The 16,323-nt window shown below is 38.1% G+C and overlaps 1 protein-coding gene across 6 annotated transcripts in view; it reads right to left on the minus strand.

Moving 5' to 3' along the window:
• The window catches only part of LOC106871282 (leucine--tRNA ligase, mitochondrial), a 23,181-nt gene continuing 6,858 nt past the window's right edge, over positions 1-16,323 (minus strand). For all 6 annotated transcript variants that reach the window (XM_014917649.3, XM_014917647.3, XM_014917645.3 and 3 more), the window contains exons 7-25: positions 15,963-16,052; positions 14,500-14,643; positions 13,782-13,895; positions 12,143-12,265; positions 11,524-11,560; positions 10,807-10,911; positions 10,194-10,306; positions 9,394-9,447; positions 8,714-8,824; positions 8,220-8,338; positions 7,053-7,219; positions 5,997-6,170; positions 5,646-5,737; positions 5,343-5,433; positions 4,392-4,549; positions 3,371-3,448; positions 2,212-2,364; positions 1,617-1,685; positions 1-752 (exon numbers count right to left, since the gene is read on the minus strand). In XM_014917649.3, coding sequence (XP_014773135.1) covers positions 564-752; positions 1,617-1,685; positions 2,212-2,364; positions 3,371-3,448; positions 4,392-4,549; positions 5,343-5,433; positions 5,646-5,737; positions 5,997-6,170; positions 7,053-7,219; positions 8,220-8,338; positions 8,714-8,824; positions 9,394-9,447; positions 10,194-10,306; positions 10,807-10,911; positions 11,524-11,560; positions 12,143-12,265; positions 13,782-13,895; positions 14,500-14,643; positions 15,963-16,052 — 2,181 coding nt within the window. In that variant the 3' untranslated portion in view covers positions 1-563. The remainder of the gene's footprint in view (positions 753-1,616; positions 1,686-2,211; positions 2,365-3,370; positions 3,449-4,391; positions 4,550-5,342; positions 5,434-5,645; positions 5,738-5,996; positions 6,171-7,052; positions 7,220-8,219; positions 8,339-8,713; positions 8,825-9,393; positions 9,448-10,193; positions 10,307-10,806; positions 10,912-11,523; positions 11,561-12,142; positions 12,266-13,781; positions 13,896-14,499; positions 14,644-15,962; positions 16,053-16,323) is intronic.

Genomic DNA, 16,323 nt, shown 5'->3' on the forward strand with positions numbered 1-16,323 from the left:
TGGTGTCTGAAATATATATTTCTTGGAAAATATTTACAAGGCTTACTTCTTAGAGTAAGATGTTTTTTCTATTCATCTTTTATGCAAATGACTTGAACAATTTCACAAAGAACTGTGCCAAAAAAAAAGGAGGTAGGGGAGGGGTTTATTTCAATAGATTCATTCTTTATTTTTTGTCAGGATACCAGTAATATACTGGGGTTGACTTATTATTAAGGATTAAAGGCACAGAAAGTGACACTGAAGTGGTGGAACAGTACTGCAGTGGGGCTGCAGTGGGGCTGCAGTGGCACTGTGTAGTAGTGGTATAACAAGTATAACGCAGTAGTAGGTCAGCGGTACTGCAGTGGAGGTACAGCAGCATTGCAGTGGTGACACACTGGTACTGAAGTGGCAGTGGTACAGTGGTACTGCAATGGTGCAGGGTTCAATTCTCAGCAGACCAATTGAAGTTGAATCTATATCAACAAAGTTGTTAATACTAAAAAAATGAATGAATACCACAACACACCAATTGCCTGTTTCTCTAATAAACATGTGACCTTATACCTCTGAGGAAATGGTTAATGTGGAATGGTAAATTCAGCACGGTAATCCTCATCCAAACAGAAGTGAAGATCTGACAGCTTCAACCCTTTCATCCGATTCCTCACTTTTTCACTCGTTGCAATGTATTCATAAGCCGTGAGGTCTGTGAGTTGGTTCAGCTGGTTTTTGGAGAGGCGCTTGGAAAAGATTTCAACTCCTTGATGCTGAAAAACACAAAGAAGGTAAACACCGTCAAGAATGGTTCTGTATTGAAGACAAGCTGGATCTTAGGTTAAGTAAGTTTTAAGCTTCTGGGACAGGTAAAATAAAAGACAGTATAGGAGAAGCAGTCTATTTAGCTGTAAGGAGGTACCACAGTGTGGTATAGTTCACTCTACTGTGTCCATGACCAAGACACTTAACTATTGATAGCCCAGTCGACCTAGCTGTAAATAGGTACCATGGTATGGTAGAACTCTAGCTAAGACACTTAATTCTCAGCAGCTCAGTACACCCAGCTGTAAGCAGATACCACATAATCATTTAAACATTGTTTCATGCTGACATGGTATATTTATACATGAATCAGTGAGTAAGATATGGAGGGACAGAACCCAATTCATCTGCAGGAAAATATGTGCAAAGAAAGAACCAAGGATTGGCTCCAAAACTTTGCAACAGTGAATTCCATTCACAGACCCTCAAAGGATGGATGGATCCACAGTCCAGTGGATTTCAATTCATCTGGATCCTGCCAGATCCAACATCTTGGGATACAAACTCGTTACAAATTTCTGTGTCTGCATCTTCCAAATGGAGCCTCACCACGACAGCCATTTACATGACACAGTATAAAAATTAGAAAAATTAAGATTTCCTCTTTATTTCATGCAGTCCACATCAGAGAGTTCTTCATCCTCCACATTAAAGAGTTCCTCATCCTCTAGACTAAAGCTTTTCTCTATGCTAAGAGAGTTCTTGACTCACTCTCATCTACATTATTAGAGAGCTCCCTACCTTCCAAACTAGAGAGTTCCTGATAAGCAACTCCTCCATTCTCACCATTAAAGAAACATAATTAGACTTACCCTAACAATTAATGGAAGTTGATACTTTTCATCAATCCTGGGCCATTTTTGGTGCAGAACACTTTGACTCTGGTAAACAAGACAAAAACACAAATAATAATAATAATAATAATTTTTTTTTTGGTATAAAAGATGGGCTACAGCAAATATTCTGCTCAATACCATAGATTTGTTTGTCAGTTGTTTGGCCGTAACTAGTTGAGCATGGTAGTTATTGTATCGACCCTTGAAAGGGATGAAAGGAAAAGTTGACCTTGGCTGAATTTGAACCCAGAATGTAGAGACAGATGGAATGCCGCTAAGCATTTTGCCTGGCACAGTAGCGACTCTGCCAGCTTACTGCCTTAACAATAATAAGGAGGAGGAGGAGGAGGAGGAATACATGTGTATTAGCAGATAGACCATCCCTGCAGACGAAAGCATTTCTACATAATCAAAGTGATAAGAATTTAGAAATGGAATTACCAAAAGTCTTGTGGAAGGCAACAGTAATAATGTCAACATGAAGGGGAAAGAGGAAGGAAGGGAGGGGGAAGAGGAAGAGAGGAGGAGGAGAGTAAAAAAACTAAGGAAACGAACCAAAACACAGACTTACCCAATCATAAGAAGAAGTCTGAGGTGCCACACTGCCCAATCCTGCCCACAATTCAGAAGCAAAACTTGGCGCCAAGGGACCAAGCATGATGACAAAATCAGCCAATACGGAACCAAACGCTTCGCTGTTGGCCCTCACATCTGCAGGAATTTTCTGATAGGAAAAAAAAAACAGATGAAAGTGGAAGTGGTCAAGTGGTGAAACAATTCTGGACACAAAAGTAACCCCAGGAGAACCTGTTTTATGCTGGAAATATAAATGGATGTGACCAACACTAAAAATAGGAGGGTCAAGTTTAGAATCATTTTACATCCATTTGCCTTGTGTTGACTGAATCATTCCGGTCAGAGTGAATATATATTCAGGGGCTACTGCTCCCCCAGACTGGTCAAGGGATTCATCTCACTCCTGTCTCATTTCTGGCTTGGTTTCTACAGCTTGATGCCCTTCCTAACACCAACCACTTCATAGAGTGGACAGAGTGATTATTTTACTTTCTGGCACCAGCACTAGGGGCACATCATGTCTTCAACAAGACAAACCTCACATTTTACACTGGAAAATGAAGTTCAACTCAAGACTGATTGGATGTCCACAAGTCTCTCACATTGGTCAGCTAATATACAACTGACCAAACCAAAGAGTATATAATATGATAAACACACTGTTTCACATTGTTCACAAAGGAATCAAACTTTCACCATAAAATAAACTGCATGTATTGATAAATATGGAGTAACATTCACATGTGGCATTATATATATATATATATATAATCGATAGATGCGTGCTTGCATACATATCTATCTATCTCTCCTTCTCTCAACCGAGAGGTCCTTGTCTTGCGAGCTCATGGGTGATGGTTCCACATATAAAACACCAGTACACTCTGTACAATGGTTGGCATCAGGAAGGGCTTCCAGCCATAGATGACAACTGGGGCCTGGTGCAGCTCTCCAGCCTCGCCAGCCCCAATAGCATGGAAAAACATATTTAAAAAGGAAATGAGATGAATGTATCTTGATAACACAGTTCTACACAGTTATAGAACAGGATGGTCATGACTGGACTTCCTTTGATTATACATGTTGGTCATTCAGGATTGAGCTGAGTGTTCAACAACAACAATAGACCCCATATGAAGGTATCCTGTACTTACCCTCATGCTGTTTGTGAAACCCTGCAGTCGAGATATGGCAACACTAATAAGAAATGTCTTCTCAAAGTGGAACGTCACCTAAACAGAAGAGAAGATTCTTTAAGGATGGTCATTCAAGGATTGTCAGGGGTCTTAAAAATAAATGCTCTTGGGGCATCCATATCAATGTGAGGGTAAAGATGAAAATGAATGGGTCCAATGCATAGATGTGTTTATTTCAGGATCCTCGAATGGAGAATCCCTTGGATGTGTTTTACAAATCTTCATTGTATCATCAAGGAGAAAGAGAGAGAGAGTGTGTAAGTGAGAGGGAGAGAGAGGGGGAGGGAGGGAGAGGGGGAGGGGGGGGAGGGGGAGGGAGGTGAAGTTAGTAGACATTATTGAGAGCAGAGGTCATGTTAGGAGTGATGATTGTTTCTCATAGTGCAAGAAAGATGGTTCAGCAATTTCTTGCTGAACGACCGGAACAAATGATTCGTTATGTAATGATCAGCTGTTTGTGCTGACCATTAGCTCACCTGTCCCTCCATTAAATCGACATGCACCTGTCTCAGGTGCCTGTCAAGTGTTGAAGTGATCACAGAGCAACGTGAGATAGAGTGTTTTGCTTGAGAACACAACTCACCGCCCAGTCCAAGAATTGAAACTACAATCCTGTGGTTGTGAGTGCAACACCCTAACTGCTAGGCCATGCACCCTCGCATATTGGGGGGTATAGCCAGAGTGACAACAGCAGTAATTTCAGGGTTTGTCATTTTGTGAAGCTGGAATATCTGTAGAAATATTTGAACAAAACTCAAGGACTAAATTACTTTTAACAGATACGACACATATAGTGTCGCACTCAAACATAAACTCCCTCTTATCTCAGGAGACCAGGAAAATCTAAGGGTACCATCTACCTCAGAGTACCCCCTATTCATATTAATTCATAAACAAGTAAGATACAATAGGGGTTACCAAAGGATTTTATGGAGATTCCACAAAATGTTTGTAGAAAACACAGAAAACAAAATGTTACCTCTTTTAAGAAGTAGTTTCTAAATTCAAAGATTTTCTCTTCATGTTGTTTCATAAGTTGTGGAGAAACTTCTTGGAAAGAGCCTGAAGTTTTCACGAGGATAAAGTCTGAGACTAACTTCCAGATTTTAGACTGCCAGTTAATGATTCCTCGGAACTCTGCAAAATGGAAAGATAAAACATCATCAGTTTTATGAGTGATTTTCTCATCTAGCATTGGTTGGACAAGAAATGCATCTGGTCTTTGACAGTTAAGTTCCATGGCCAGATGCCCTTCCTGTCACCAAGGAGGATTGGTTTTATAAGGAATCTTTACATGTTTGGTTACAACAATCACCCAATATCAAGACAAGGATACATAAACACCCCACCTCCACACACACACACATACAATGGGCTTCTTTCAGTTTCCAACAACCAGATCCACTCACAAGGCTTTAGTTGGCCTTGAGCTTTAGTAGAAGACACTTGCTCAAGGTTTCGTGTTGTGGGACTGAACCTGCAACCATGTTGGGAAGTGAATTTCTTAACAGCACAGCTATACCCACCCCTATCTATGATTAAAATATTCACTGTGCAATTAGGTGATTCTTGGTTCAAATCCATTTCACAGCAATTTGGGCGTCTTTGATCCACAACTTCAGAGTGATCCAAGACTCATCAGTGAAGTTTGGCAGAAAACAGAAGCTGATTGGAAGGGTTGTAGCTGTTTTTAGTTGGGATATTTTAAACTGTCCCCTAATTTAGCAGCTGACTTTTGGGTATCTTTAGGGAGTCAACTCTGTGAAGACTTGGCCTTCATTCAGAGATACGATTCTCTCTTCCTTCCATTAGTCTTGGAGACTCTGATATAAAGTCAAGGGTGGTGCCATTCTTCCTCGGATGACACCACAAAGCAGAAATATGATAAAAAAAAAGAGAGTAAAGAGAATAAAATGAGATGAAGACAAACCTTCGTTGGACCAATTCCGGTGAGATTTTGGAGCAACATTTGACAAAATGCAAATCCGGGTAGAATCAACGCCAAACTCGTTCAAGACATCCTTTTTTTTGAAAGGAAGAGAAAGAAAATAGGAAGATATTTCATATAATTTGAATACAAAATGGATTGTAATTAAAAATTTAATGAGTTAATTAGATGTCTTCTACAATAAACTAGATTATTTCTCTCTGCCTCTTACTCAACTTCACTCTCTACTTCTCATCCCTTTCACTATCCTTCTCTCTCTCTCTCTCTCTCCTTCTCTCTACCCACCTCAGGATCAACACCATTCCGCTTAGATTTACTCATTTTCTCCCAGAATGTGTCCACAGCCAATCCAGTCGCTGCTTCAACAGGGTGGTCACCTGAAACAGAAAGTGGAATGATACACAATCAATTCTGGATAATTAAAATTGCAGCTTTATTATTTTCATCATTAACACAGTCACATTGCTGAAGATTGTGTCATAGGTATCACTTGTGCTGCACTTCTGGCCAAAGAAAAAGCTCTCAACTGCTACAAACACAAGACATTACAAACCCTGATGATCCTCCATGGTGAACACACACACACACATACACACACACAAACAGCCACACACACACAAAGAATGTATGAATTACCTGAAAAGTCCACTTGGTCCTGTGAGAGATATGAACCTGTGTCTCTGACTTTGTAACTGCGACCCATCACCATACCTTGGGTGAGCAGGTTGATAAAGGGTTCCTTCTGAGCCAAGACCCCTAAATCATAGAGGAAATGGCTGACAAAACGGGCATAGTAGAGATGAAGCGTGGCTGTAATAAGAAGAACAATTAGGGAACTGTTAATTAGTTAATTCATAGAATTAGAAAAGAACAAACATTGTGTGTGCGAAAGAGAGAGAGAGAAAGAGTCATCATTTAACAGCTATGTTCCATGGAGGCCTGGATTGAACACGAGAAAAAATATACAGAGAGAGAGAGAGAGAGAGAGAGTGTGTGTGTGTGTGTGTGTGTGTGTGTGTGTGTGTGTGTGTGTGTGTGTTAAGTGAGGTAAAAGGGACAAGTGTGGCTGAGAAAAATAAAAATCAAAACTACTACTACTACTACCACCCCCACTACCATGTAGGGACGAGAGCTGGTGATACCCCCCCCCCCATGCCCCAAGATGATGAAATATAAAATAAACCACAGCAAGACTTGAACTCAAAATGTGAAAAGATGAAACTAAATGCAGCAGAATAATTTAAGTGCGGTCGGGAGAACAAGTTGAGAGTGAAGACAAGAAGGATGAGAAAAAGAAAGCTTTGGTATACACACACACACACACCACATACATCCATACTCACATATATATACACACACACACACACACCACATACATGTACATTCATACTCACACACACACGCACAAACACCTACATATACACACATACACCAAACATACCAACAACAAAGTCACATCTCTTCTCCACAACTTCCATCATTTTCACCCAATCCTTCTTCCCTAAAACTTTATGGGACTGCTATTCCATCAGTCTTCAATTAATCCCAACCAATCTGTCACTTTTGTCCTTCAACAACATTGAATTAAAAAGGATATGGGCCCGGCCCCACCTCTTTGAAACGATAAAATAATACAAGAAAATATAAAACCAATTGAGTGTATGCAGCAGTCCAGAAGTGACCAACACTGACCATGTTCTTTGCCACCAATATAGAGGTCAACAGGCATTTCTTTTCCTGCAACAGCTGGATCACACATGGTGCTGTCATTACAAGGGTCAAGGTATCGCAGGAAGTACCATGAAGAATCCACAAATGTATCCATTGTATCAGTTTCTCGTTTAGCTGGACCTCCACACCTGTAGAATGAAGAAGGAAAGACTTGAACCAACAGTTCATGGAAGATGCTTTTATGGTTTTGTAGAATGATATTTTGGCAGATATAATTCTCCTGGCATTGTGGACAAAGTTCACCTCATGAGAATGAAAAACTGCAGAGACCTTTGTTGTGGGATGTGTAAAAGTACTGAACTGAGCAAAGCCCAAAAAATTTTAAATATAGATCAAGTTAGGATACACAAGCAACTAATCAGAACTTTGTGTTTTAGAAATGTTTCCTGTAGTGAACGTCAAGGCATTTGTGCAAACGGAAGATTCCGAATATTTCCTTTTTCAACATATCTTTTATTTTTTATGTGTTACAGTCATTTGACTGAGGCCATGCTGGAGCACCACCTTGAAGGGCTTTAGTCAAACAAATCAACCCCAGGACTTTCTTTTTTTTAAAGCATAGTACTTATTCTATCGGTCTTCGTTGCTGAACCACTAAGTCACAGGGACATAAACACACCAACACAGGTTCTCAAGCAGTGGTAGGGGACAAACACACACACATATATGACAAGCTTCTTTCAGTTTCTGCCTATCAAATCCACTCACAAGGCTTTGATTAGCCCGAGGCTATAGTAGAAGACACTTGCCCAAGGTGCCATACAGTGGGACTCAACCTGGAACCATGTGGGTGGGAAGCAAGCTTCTTCAAAAGGCAAAAGAAGAATACTTTATAAGAATTCTAAATCTGAAACTAAACTGAAAATAGTCAACACTTTATTAAAAGCAACTTCCTCTTTGCACCTCATAACATGTGTTTTTGAAAAACTGTAAAGTGAAAGCACTTGCATGTTACAACAGCTACCTTCCACGAGATTCGTGTTATTGCTGTTCTTTTTCAAGGTTCTTTTATACAATTGGTAATTTTATTCTAAGGAAATTTTTTCTTCAAATTCTGTGATTGTATTAAGAATTCTTCCTAAAAACATTTCTAAATGCATATGTGAGACCACATACAGAACTACTTACTGTGGACATTGGACTTTCTGCCAGTCTTTGAGGTGTGAGAGTGGTGCAATACATTTTCCAGACAATTCTTTCACTGTAGCTAACTCAACAGGTAAATCTTGGTATGGCACAGGGACAACCTGAAAATATAGGTAATACACAGGTAAGGTGCACATCATCACCATCATCATCTACAAAAACAACAACATCACTATCACCCGCATGGGCTTAACTTCCACTTTCCAATGCTTGCATGGGTCAGATGGAATTTACCAAGGAAGATTTTCTACACCTTGATGCCCATCCTGTCATTAGCCCTTACCTGCTTCCAAGCAAGATAATATTTCTCCATGGCCAAACACGCTTCCAAAAAATATTGCAAATGAATGGAACCGTTTGTGTGACAGTGACACTTAATCACACGATATGACAATTAGTTTATAAAAAACACAACATCAAAAAAATACTCTGAATATTCTAGAAGAGTGCTAAAGGGTTGTTGTATAAATCCTTACCTTACATTTTTCACAATGGATCAATGGAATTGGTGTTCCCCAATAGCGCTGTCTTGAGATTAACCAATCCTTCAGGTGGGAACTCACTAAATGACCGCCAACATTATTTTGCTGCAAATTCACAAAGTTGAAATACATTAATAATAATAATAATAATAATAATAATAATAATCATCATCATCATCATCACCACCATCACCATCATCATCATCATCATCATCATAAGAGGAATTCCTTCTGAAAGCAGATTTGATAGGAAAGAAGTTGAAAAAATTGAAAAATATCAGGATGTGACCAAAGATGTGAGAAGATTGTGGAAGACCAAGACAATAGTTCTTCTTGTAGGAATTGGTGCACTTGGTACAACAACCAAAATGCTATCTAAAAAGACTGGAATTGAAGCTTGCATCGTCAACCTGAAGAAAAGTACCATTCTATATTCTGCAAGAAAACCTAAGAAAGAGTCTTGGGATTTGACAAGATTGCTGTCACCAAACGAGAATGTAAAAATTCATGCTAATTAAATTAGCATGTAAATTAGCTTGTAAATGATAATTAACAAAAGAATTAAGTTAAATTAGGAAGATAATTGTGATGATGTGACTGTGAATTGAACTTAGAAACTCTGAATTCATTCATAAAAATTAAATAAATTAAATTTATAGTTTTTCTTTTTTTACCTTGGCATATTCTGGAATAGATTTCATTGCTTCAGATTTCCTAAAACCAGTGAACTGGAAGGGAAAAAAAGATTAGATAATAATAATGATGATAATAATAGTTTCAAATTTTGGCACAAGGCCAGCAATATTGGGGGAGGGTCCCAGTTGTGGACCCCAGTATGCAACTGGTACTAATTTTATTGACCCTGAAAGGATGAAAGGTACAGTCAACCTCAGTGGAATTGAAAGTGGGAGCATAAAGATGAATGAAATGCTGCTGAGTGTTTTGCCCAAAATGTAAACGATTCTGCCATCTTACTGCCTTTGTGACTGGATCAAGTATACATGATAGACAAACAGACAGACAAATGGATGGATCACCATTGATTTCAATAAGGATTCAGTTGTTTGACTTAATTGAATTACCTGCCCCTGAATTTGCCAGTCAGTAGCTGAGTATTCCACAGAGTGTAGACAGAGTGTAGACAGAGTACTCAACTACAACCAGTCTGACAGGCTTCCACACAGTTTCCATTGATTCAGTTTTATTCACTTGACCTCATCAAAAAGACACTTGCCACACAGACTTCTTGATTGCAAAGTAAATTTCTTAACCTTTTGGCCATGCTGTGACCACATAGTATATCTAGAACTGTACCATACAGTGTACTTGATCTTTTAAAATAGCATAATTTGAAGGGGATTTGGCTGGTGTTTCTAGCCAGTTCATTGACCAAGGACATTCCCTTATTGGTTTGTAATTTTGGATTCTGTCAAAAATGGTAAATTCTGTGTAAGAATACATATAAATGTCTCACCTGTCCAGAGTTTATGAGGACTTCTTCGTCTCCATTTGTAGCAAATACTTCAACAGTTTGGAGACCAAATTCTTGGGCCATTTTAGCATCCTCAACAGACAAACATGGAATTCCTGAAAATATCAAAACAAAACATTTTCACTAAACAACAAAACTGGGAAGAATTGGACTTTATTTTGGGTTTATTTCACTTAAAATTTCATTCTAAATTTATCTGCAGAACAACGGTGCTGATTATTGGTTAAGTCCCATAAGTTTAAAGATCTCCTGAGTTTATCAGAAATATCTAAAGTCCTCTTGGGTCTACCAGATTTATTTCAAGTGAGGCAGAAAAAAATTCTCAGCTTTGTAAAATTGTAGATAGAGGTAGATATGGTCCCTAATCTATGTAGACAGAGATACAGAGAGAAATAGAAAGAGATCAGTAGGGAGGTAGATAGACAGATAAGTAGGTAGAGAGAGAGAGAGTGTGTGTGGGGGATATATGTATACAAATAGAGGATCAATGGAGAGAGGGAAAGATAGAGAGAGGATAAGGTTCAAACTGAGACATTAGAGGGTTCCTCCACCACCCCTATTAAAATTTGACAAAGTTCTTCAGATCTATTCTTACCTAAACTACATTCATTGAACATGTCAAATTCTGTTGTTGGTGAGACAATAACAGGAATTTCTGCTTTGGTGAATGGATGAATGGCTTTTAATGTCAGCAACACGTCTGGAAAATAGAATTGGTATTAGTGAGGATCAAGACAGCTGGAGAAATATTAATATTGAGGTTAATACATCTGGAAGTAGAAATATTTTTCAGGGAATCTGAACATTGGACCGACAGTAATAAAAGATTAAATAAATCTGGAAGTTCGGAGTAATGTTAGGTTTATACTTGAAGTGGATCAGGACATCTGAAGAAATAACATTAATATAAAAGCTCAAAGCATCTGAAGGATGAAACCAATGAAGATTTGGAAATTATGGTTATGCGCTACTTAGCTGATGAGGTGTAATAAACATGAAACATCTACAGCATTATCACCATAGTTACCAAAGAGTAGACTCCCCACCCACTGTGTTCTATTTTTAATTAATTTTATTTGAATTCCTGGGTTGTCCCCCCTGCCTTTTTTTATAGCGAGAATTAAGTGTTAACGAGTCACACTTTTCTCCCCTACCACTAGTAATACTATTACCACTACTACTACTACTACTATTTTCATCATCACCATTCATACTACTACTACCACCACCACCACCACCAATACTACTATTACCATTATGTCCCTCCCCCTACCATTTCCCCACCGCCTCAAAAGACTGAAGTTTTTATTACCTTGGTCTTTGTTCCCAGCTGTGTGGTCAGCCCCTGGCTGAAAGAAGCAAGACATGGGTGTGTTAGGGGTCACGAATTGAATATAAATATTTAACAGAGAAACACGCAAAACAAAGAAAACATGGTAAATAACAAACATCGGACCTTGCCCCCCCCCCTCTGTGCATTTACCCACCTGAGGTGTAAGAATGGAATAAGAATGATGACCCAATCATGACCCGTCCATCTACAGTAGCATAACACCAGACTTATTACTTGAGCAGGTCACTTTTGATAATGGCACAGGAATCCTAATCACAGTATGGCATTGAGCCAGAGAAACGAATCATGCCAAAAACCCCCAGAAAAATCAGAATGAGACATGGTCGTTCTGACCTGTCTTGGAGGGAATAAGAACTTCAAATAAGAACTGACCAGTTCAATGAATACATACTAACATGGAACATGAACGGATGATGACAATTGTGATGATGATGATGATGAAGATGATGGAGTTGATGACAATTGTGATGATGATGATGATGATGATGATGACAAAGGGAGGATTAATTACCTAATTAATGAAATATAAATAACAATAATGAAGTAAAAAAGATAAATAAGATGCTATGCTACTCACTGTGTGGTAGTTTGGAACATTGAGGTGATGCGATGGCGCCAATACAATGTGACTGACTCCATAAATGGCTGCTGGTTGCTTTGTATAAACAGCAACAGCATCTGGCAGTCGTGTAGCCCCATCCTAGACAAACAGAACATTTGATTAATTAATATGTAAATATAAGAAGGGTCTGGGACTTATGTATGTGTGGTGATGGAGCAGGGTCCCTGGCTGGTCCCAGGGGTATAATCCCCTTCCCCCTCCACTCTTTCTTTCTAGATTTAAATTGTTATTTTTTTTCAAGTCTGATTACATTATTGTGGTGTGCAAGAGAGACGATTGCGCTGGTATGGACATGTGGTGAGAATGGATGAGGATAGCTGCGTGAAAAAGTGCCACACCCTAACAGTTGAAGGAACCCGTGGAAGAGGTAGGCCCAGGAAGACCTGGGCTGAGGTGGTGAGGCAAGACCTTCGTACATTGGGCCTCACCGAGGCGATGACTACTGACCGAGACCTTTGGAAATGTGCTGTGCGTGAGAAGACCCGGCAAGCCAAGTAAGATCGTTGCCAGTGCCCCTGGACTGGTTCTTGTGCGGGTGGCACATGAGATGCACCATTTTGAGCGTGGCCGTTGCCAGTACCGCCTGACTGGCTCCCGTAGGATTTTCGAGCGAGATCGTTGCCAGTGCCCCTGGACTGGCTTGTGCGGGTGGCACATAAAAGACACCATTTCGAGCGTGGCCGTTTTCGTGCGGGTGACACGTAAAAGCACCCACTACACTCTCTGAGTGGTTGGCGTTAGGAAGGGCATCCAGCTGTAGAAACTCTGCCAAATCAGACTGGAGCCTGGTGTTGCCATCCGGTTTCACCAGTCCTCAGTCAAATCGTCCAACCCATGCTAGCATGGAAAGCGGATGTTAAACGATGATGATGATGATGATTATTACTATTATTATTATCCTATTAAGGCAATGAGCAGGTAGAATCATTAGTACGCCAGACAAAACATTTAGCATCATTTCTTCTGACTCTTTATGTTGTGAGTTCAAATTCCACCATGGCTGACTTCATCTTCCATCCTTTTGGGGACAATAAAATAAGTACCAGTTGAACACTGGGGCCACTGGCATTGACAAGCCCCTCTCCCAAAATTTAGGCCTTGTGCCTTTACTAGAAAGGTTTCTTCTTCTTCTTATGATTATTGGGTGAGAGAGCAGTGCATGCCATCAAAGTGACCCTGGGGTAAAATATACCGAAGCCCATTATACCCATCATGACTACCCGTCTGATAAGGGTACACCAGGCACACACATCACAACCACATGTGGGCGACATGGTGATCACTTATCAAGATATTCCATGCTAAGCAAATGAAGGTACCTCTATGTGGTCGATTGATCTGCCAGAAATAGCAGCATAGTCTGCTGCAACTCACATCCTACTGTATTCAAAATGGAAAGACATAATGAATAAGTGTGAAATGGGGTGATCATGGCTAGAATGTCTTTGATCATAGACCTAACAAACACAGCAACAACAACAACAACAGTAATAATGATGATGACAGCAGTAATAAAAACAACAATAACAACAACAACCATATTCTATAAAAACATTGAAACTAAGAGAAGAATAATTCCTCTCTGAGCACTTACCATTATTGTGAAGTAGAAATGGCAGCCGTTACATTTACCAATCCAATTCTTTTGTAAACTAATGATGTCTCTCCAAAGATTTTGGTCAACAGTTGCAAGACCATCCCACAGAGACTGAGAATGTAAATATACAAGATAAATTTTTTAAATTAATTGAAAAAAAAAAACAAAAAAAAGCTGTGTACTTCAACAGAAATATCCTAAGATTTAGCTTCCAGATCTTTCCATTATGTTTGTCTCAACCATTTTCATACCAACCCACCCTTGGAACTACTCTTGGTTCTACAATACAAACTCACCATTTTTAAGGGATCTAAATTAAAATCTCCCATCAAAATTTCAATTTAATTTTTGCCCCAAACCCCAGATTAATAAAGACAAAGTTATTTTACTTAATTCTTGATTATTTTTAAAATCAATCAATATAATAACAGTTTTTTTCAAGAGAAATATAGCAAAAAAAAAGGTTTAAACAGGCTTAAGAAGACTAAATTTCCAGAGAAGAAAATAATGATATTTAGGAAAAAGTCAAAGAAATTATTTAGAATTTAATGAATAAATGATAATTAATAAAATTCTTATAAGACAAGTCATCTACAGAACAAAATTCAATCAAAAACCTAAAGAAATACAAAAAGAGACTGATGAAAGAATATGTTAAAATATATTCTAAAAGATCTTAAATACGGAAATATAAAGACTGTTGATGTATTCTTACCTTGGCATAAGCTGTGGTTTTGAGGTACCATTGACGAAGGGACCGTTTCTCAACTTTGGCCCCAGAACGCCATGAACAGCCAAGGTCATTGATTTGTTCATCAGCAAGAACTGTCTGATCAACAGGATCCCAGTTTACCAAAGCCTGGAAGGAATCAAGGAGGGTGGGTGAAGGAGAAAATAGGAAGAACAAGTTTCCTTGACTATATCATCCCCAACAGCATCAGCATCATCATCCTTGCCACCACCATAATCATCATCATCATCACTATCATCAATCATCATACACACGTACAACATGCATTCTCACACATGCAATGACATACACACACACACACTCACATATACTCATATGCACACACATACATGCATATATGTAAATAATTGTGTGTGTATGTATATATATATATATATATATATATATATATATATATATAATATTATTGTTCTTTCTTACAAAATATACAGAGCTGCGTAAAAAATGCTTGGGTCGAAACCGAGACAAACAATAAGAATTAAGATATAAAACTCAAATAAGGCAATCAACCTTTTATACATCCTCATACAGTTATAAATTCGACTTAAAATGCGTATATATATATTAATACATATTTATATGTATTGACATATATGAATATTTTTTAAACACTTTTAGAAATATAAATATACAGAAAAATTAAATTAATACAACCCATGTGGCATACGTATGGAAAGAAGTGTGAGAGAAAAAGAGAAGTGAAAAAAATTAAGAGCAATTAAGAGTTTCAATTTAAAAAATCCAAAGAATTCAGTGTGTTTTTTTTTTAAATATATAAATGGTAAATAAGGTATATAATACAGTTTGAGGAAGTCCACTTTCTACGGCCGTTTCCAGAGTTCATGTCTTGGTAGAAAAATTAATAGAAATCTTAGAAACCATTTGGACAATGTCCCCTTCATTAGGAAAGGTATCCTCATAAAATCACTTTCTTCACGATTAAAAAAAAATATTCAAATATGTCAATATGTATTAATATATATATATATATATATATATATATACGCATTTTAAGTCAAATTTATAACTGTACGAGGATGTATAAAAAGGTTGATTGCCTAATTTCAGTTTATATCTTAAATATAATATTTTATAAGCTTAAAGCTTATAAGTCATCACCATTCATTGACTAAGATAAATAGGCTAATATTGGGGCACATAAGCCCTCAACGGAAAAAAATAGGGCTTACCATACACATAGGACTCTTGTGTTGGCTCGTGTCCCATACATACAGCAAACACTACTTTTTTCCGTCGAGGGCTTACACGTCCCAATATTAGACTATTTACCTGAGTCAATGAATGGTGATCATTTATAAGCTTAAAGCTTATAAAATATTATCATTATCATTATTTACAGAAGTGTAAAATTGGATATATATATATATATGTATATATGTATTTATATGTATATATATTTGTGGTACCTGTTTGTGATAAACTAAACCAGCTTCATACATTTTCAGGAAGATATATTGTGTCCACTTATAATAGGCTGGATTACATGTGAAGATCTCCTGTAAATGAGGGTAAATAAGTTAATTCAAAAACAAACAACAAAAGATATTTAAAAAAATAAGAACACTGGAAAGAAAACTCTTCAAATGCAAAAAAAATCTCAAAAAGAAAAGACAAACATCAACAACAGAGATTCTGCTCCTCATTTGCTATAAAATGTTGAGGAGAAAAATTGGGAACAACAGGATTTCAGACAGCACGAAGGAAACGAAAGGGAGTGGGTGACCTGTAGTTATTTATTGATGTCATTCAAATACATTGCCACTCCAC

This window comes from Octopus bimaculoides, chromosome 20 (assembly GCF_046866305.1).
Source record: "Octopus bimaculoides isolate indiv1 chromosome 20, ASM4686630v1, whole genome shotgun sequence".
Lineage (NCBI taxonomy): Eukaryota > Metazoa > Mollusca > Cephalopoda > Octopoda > Octopodidae > Octopus > Octopus bimaculoides.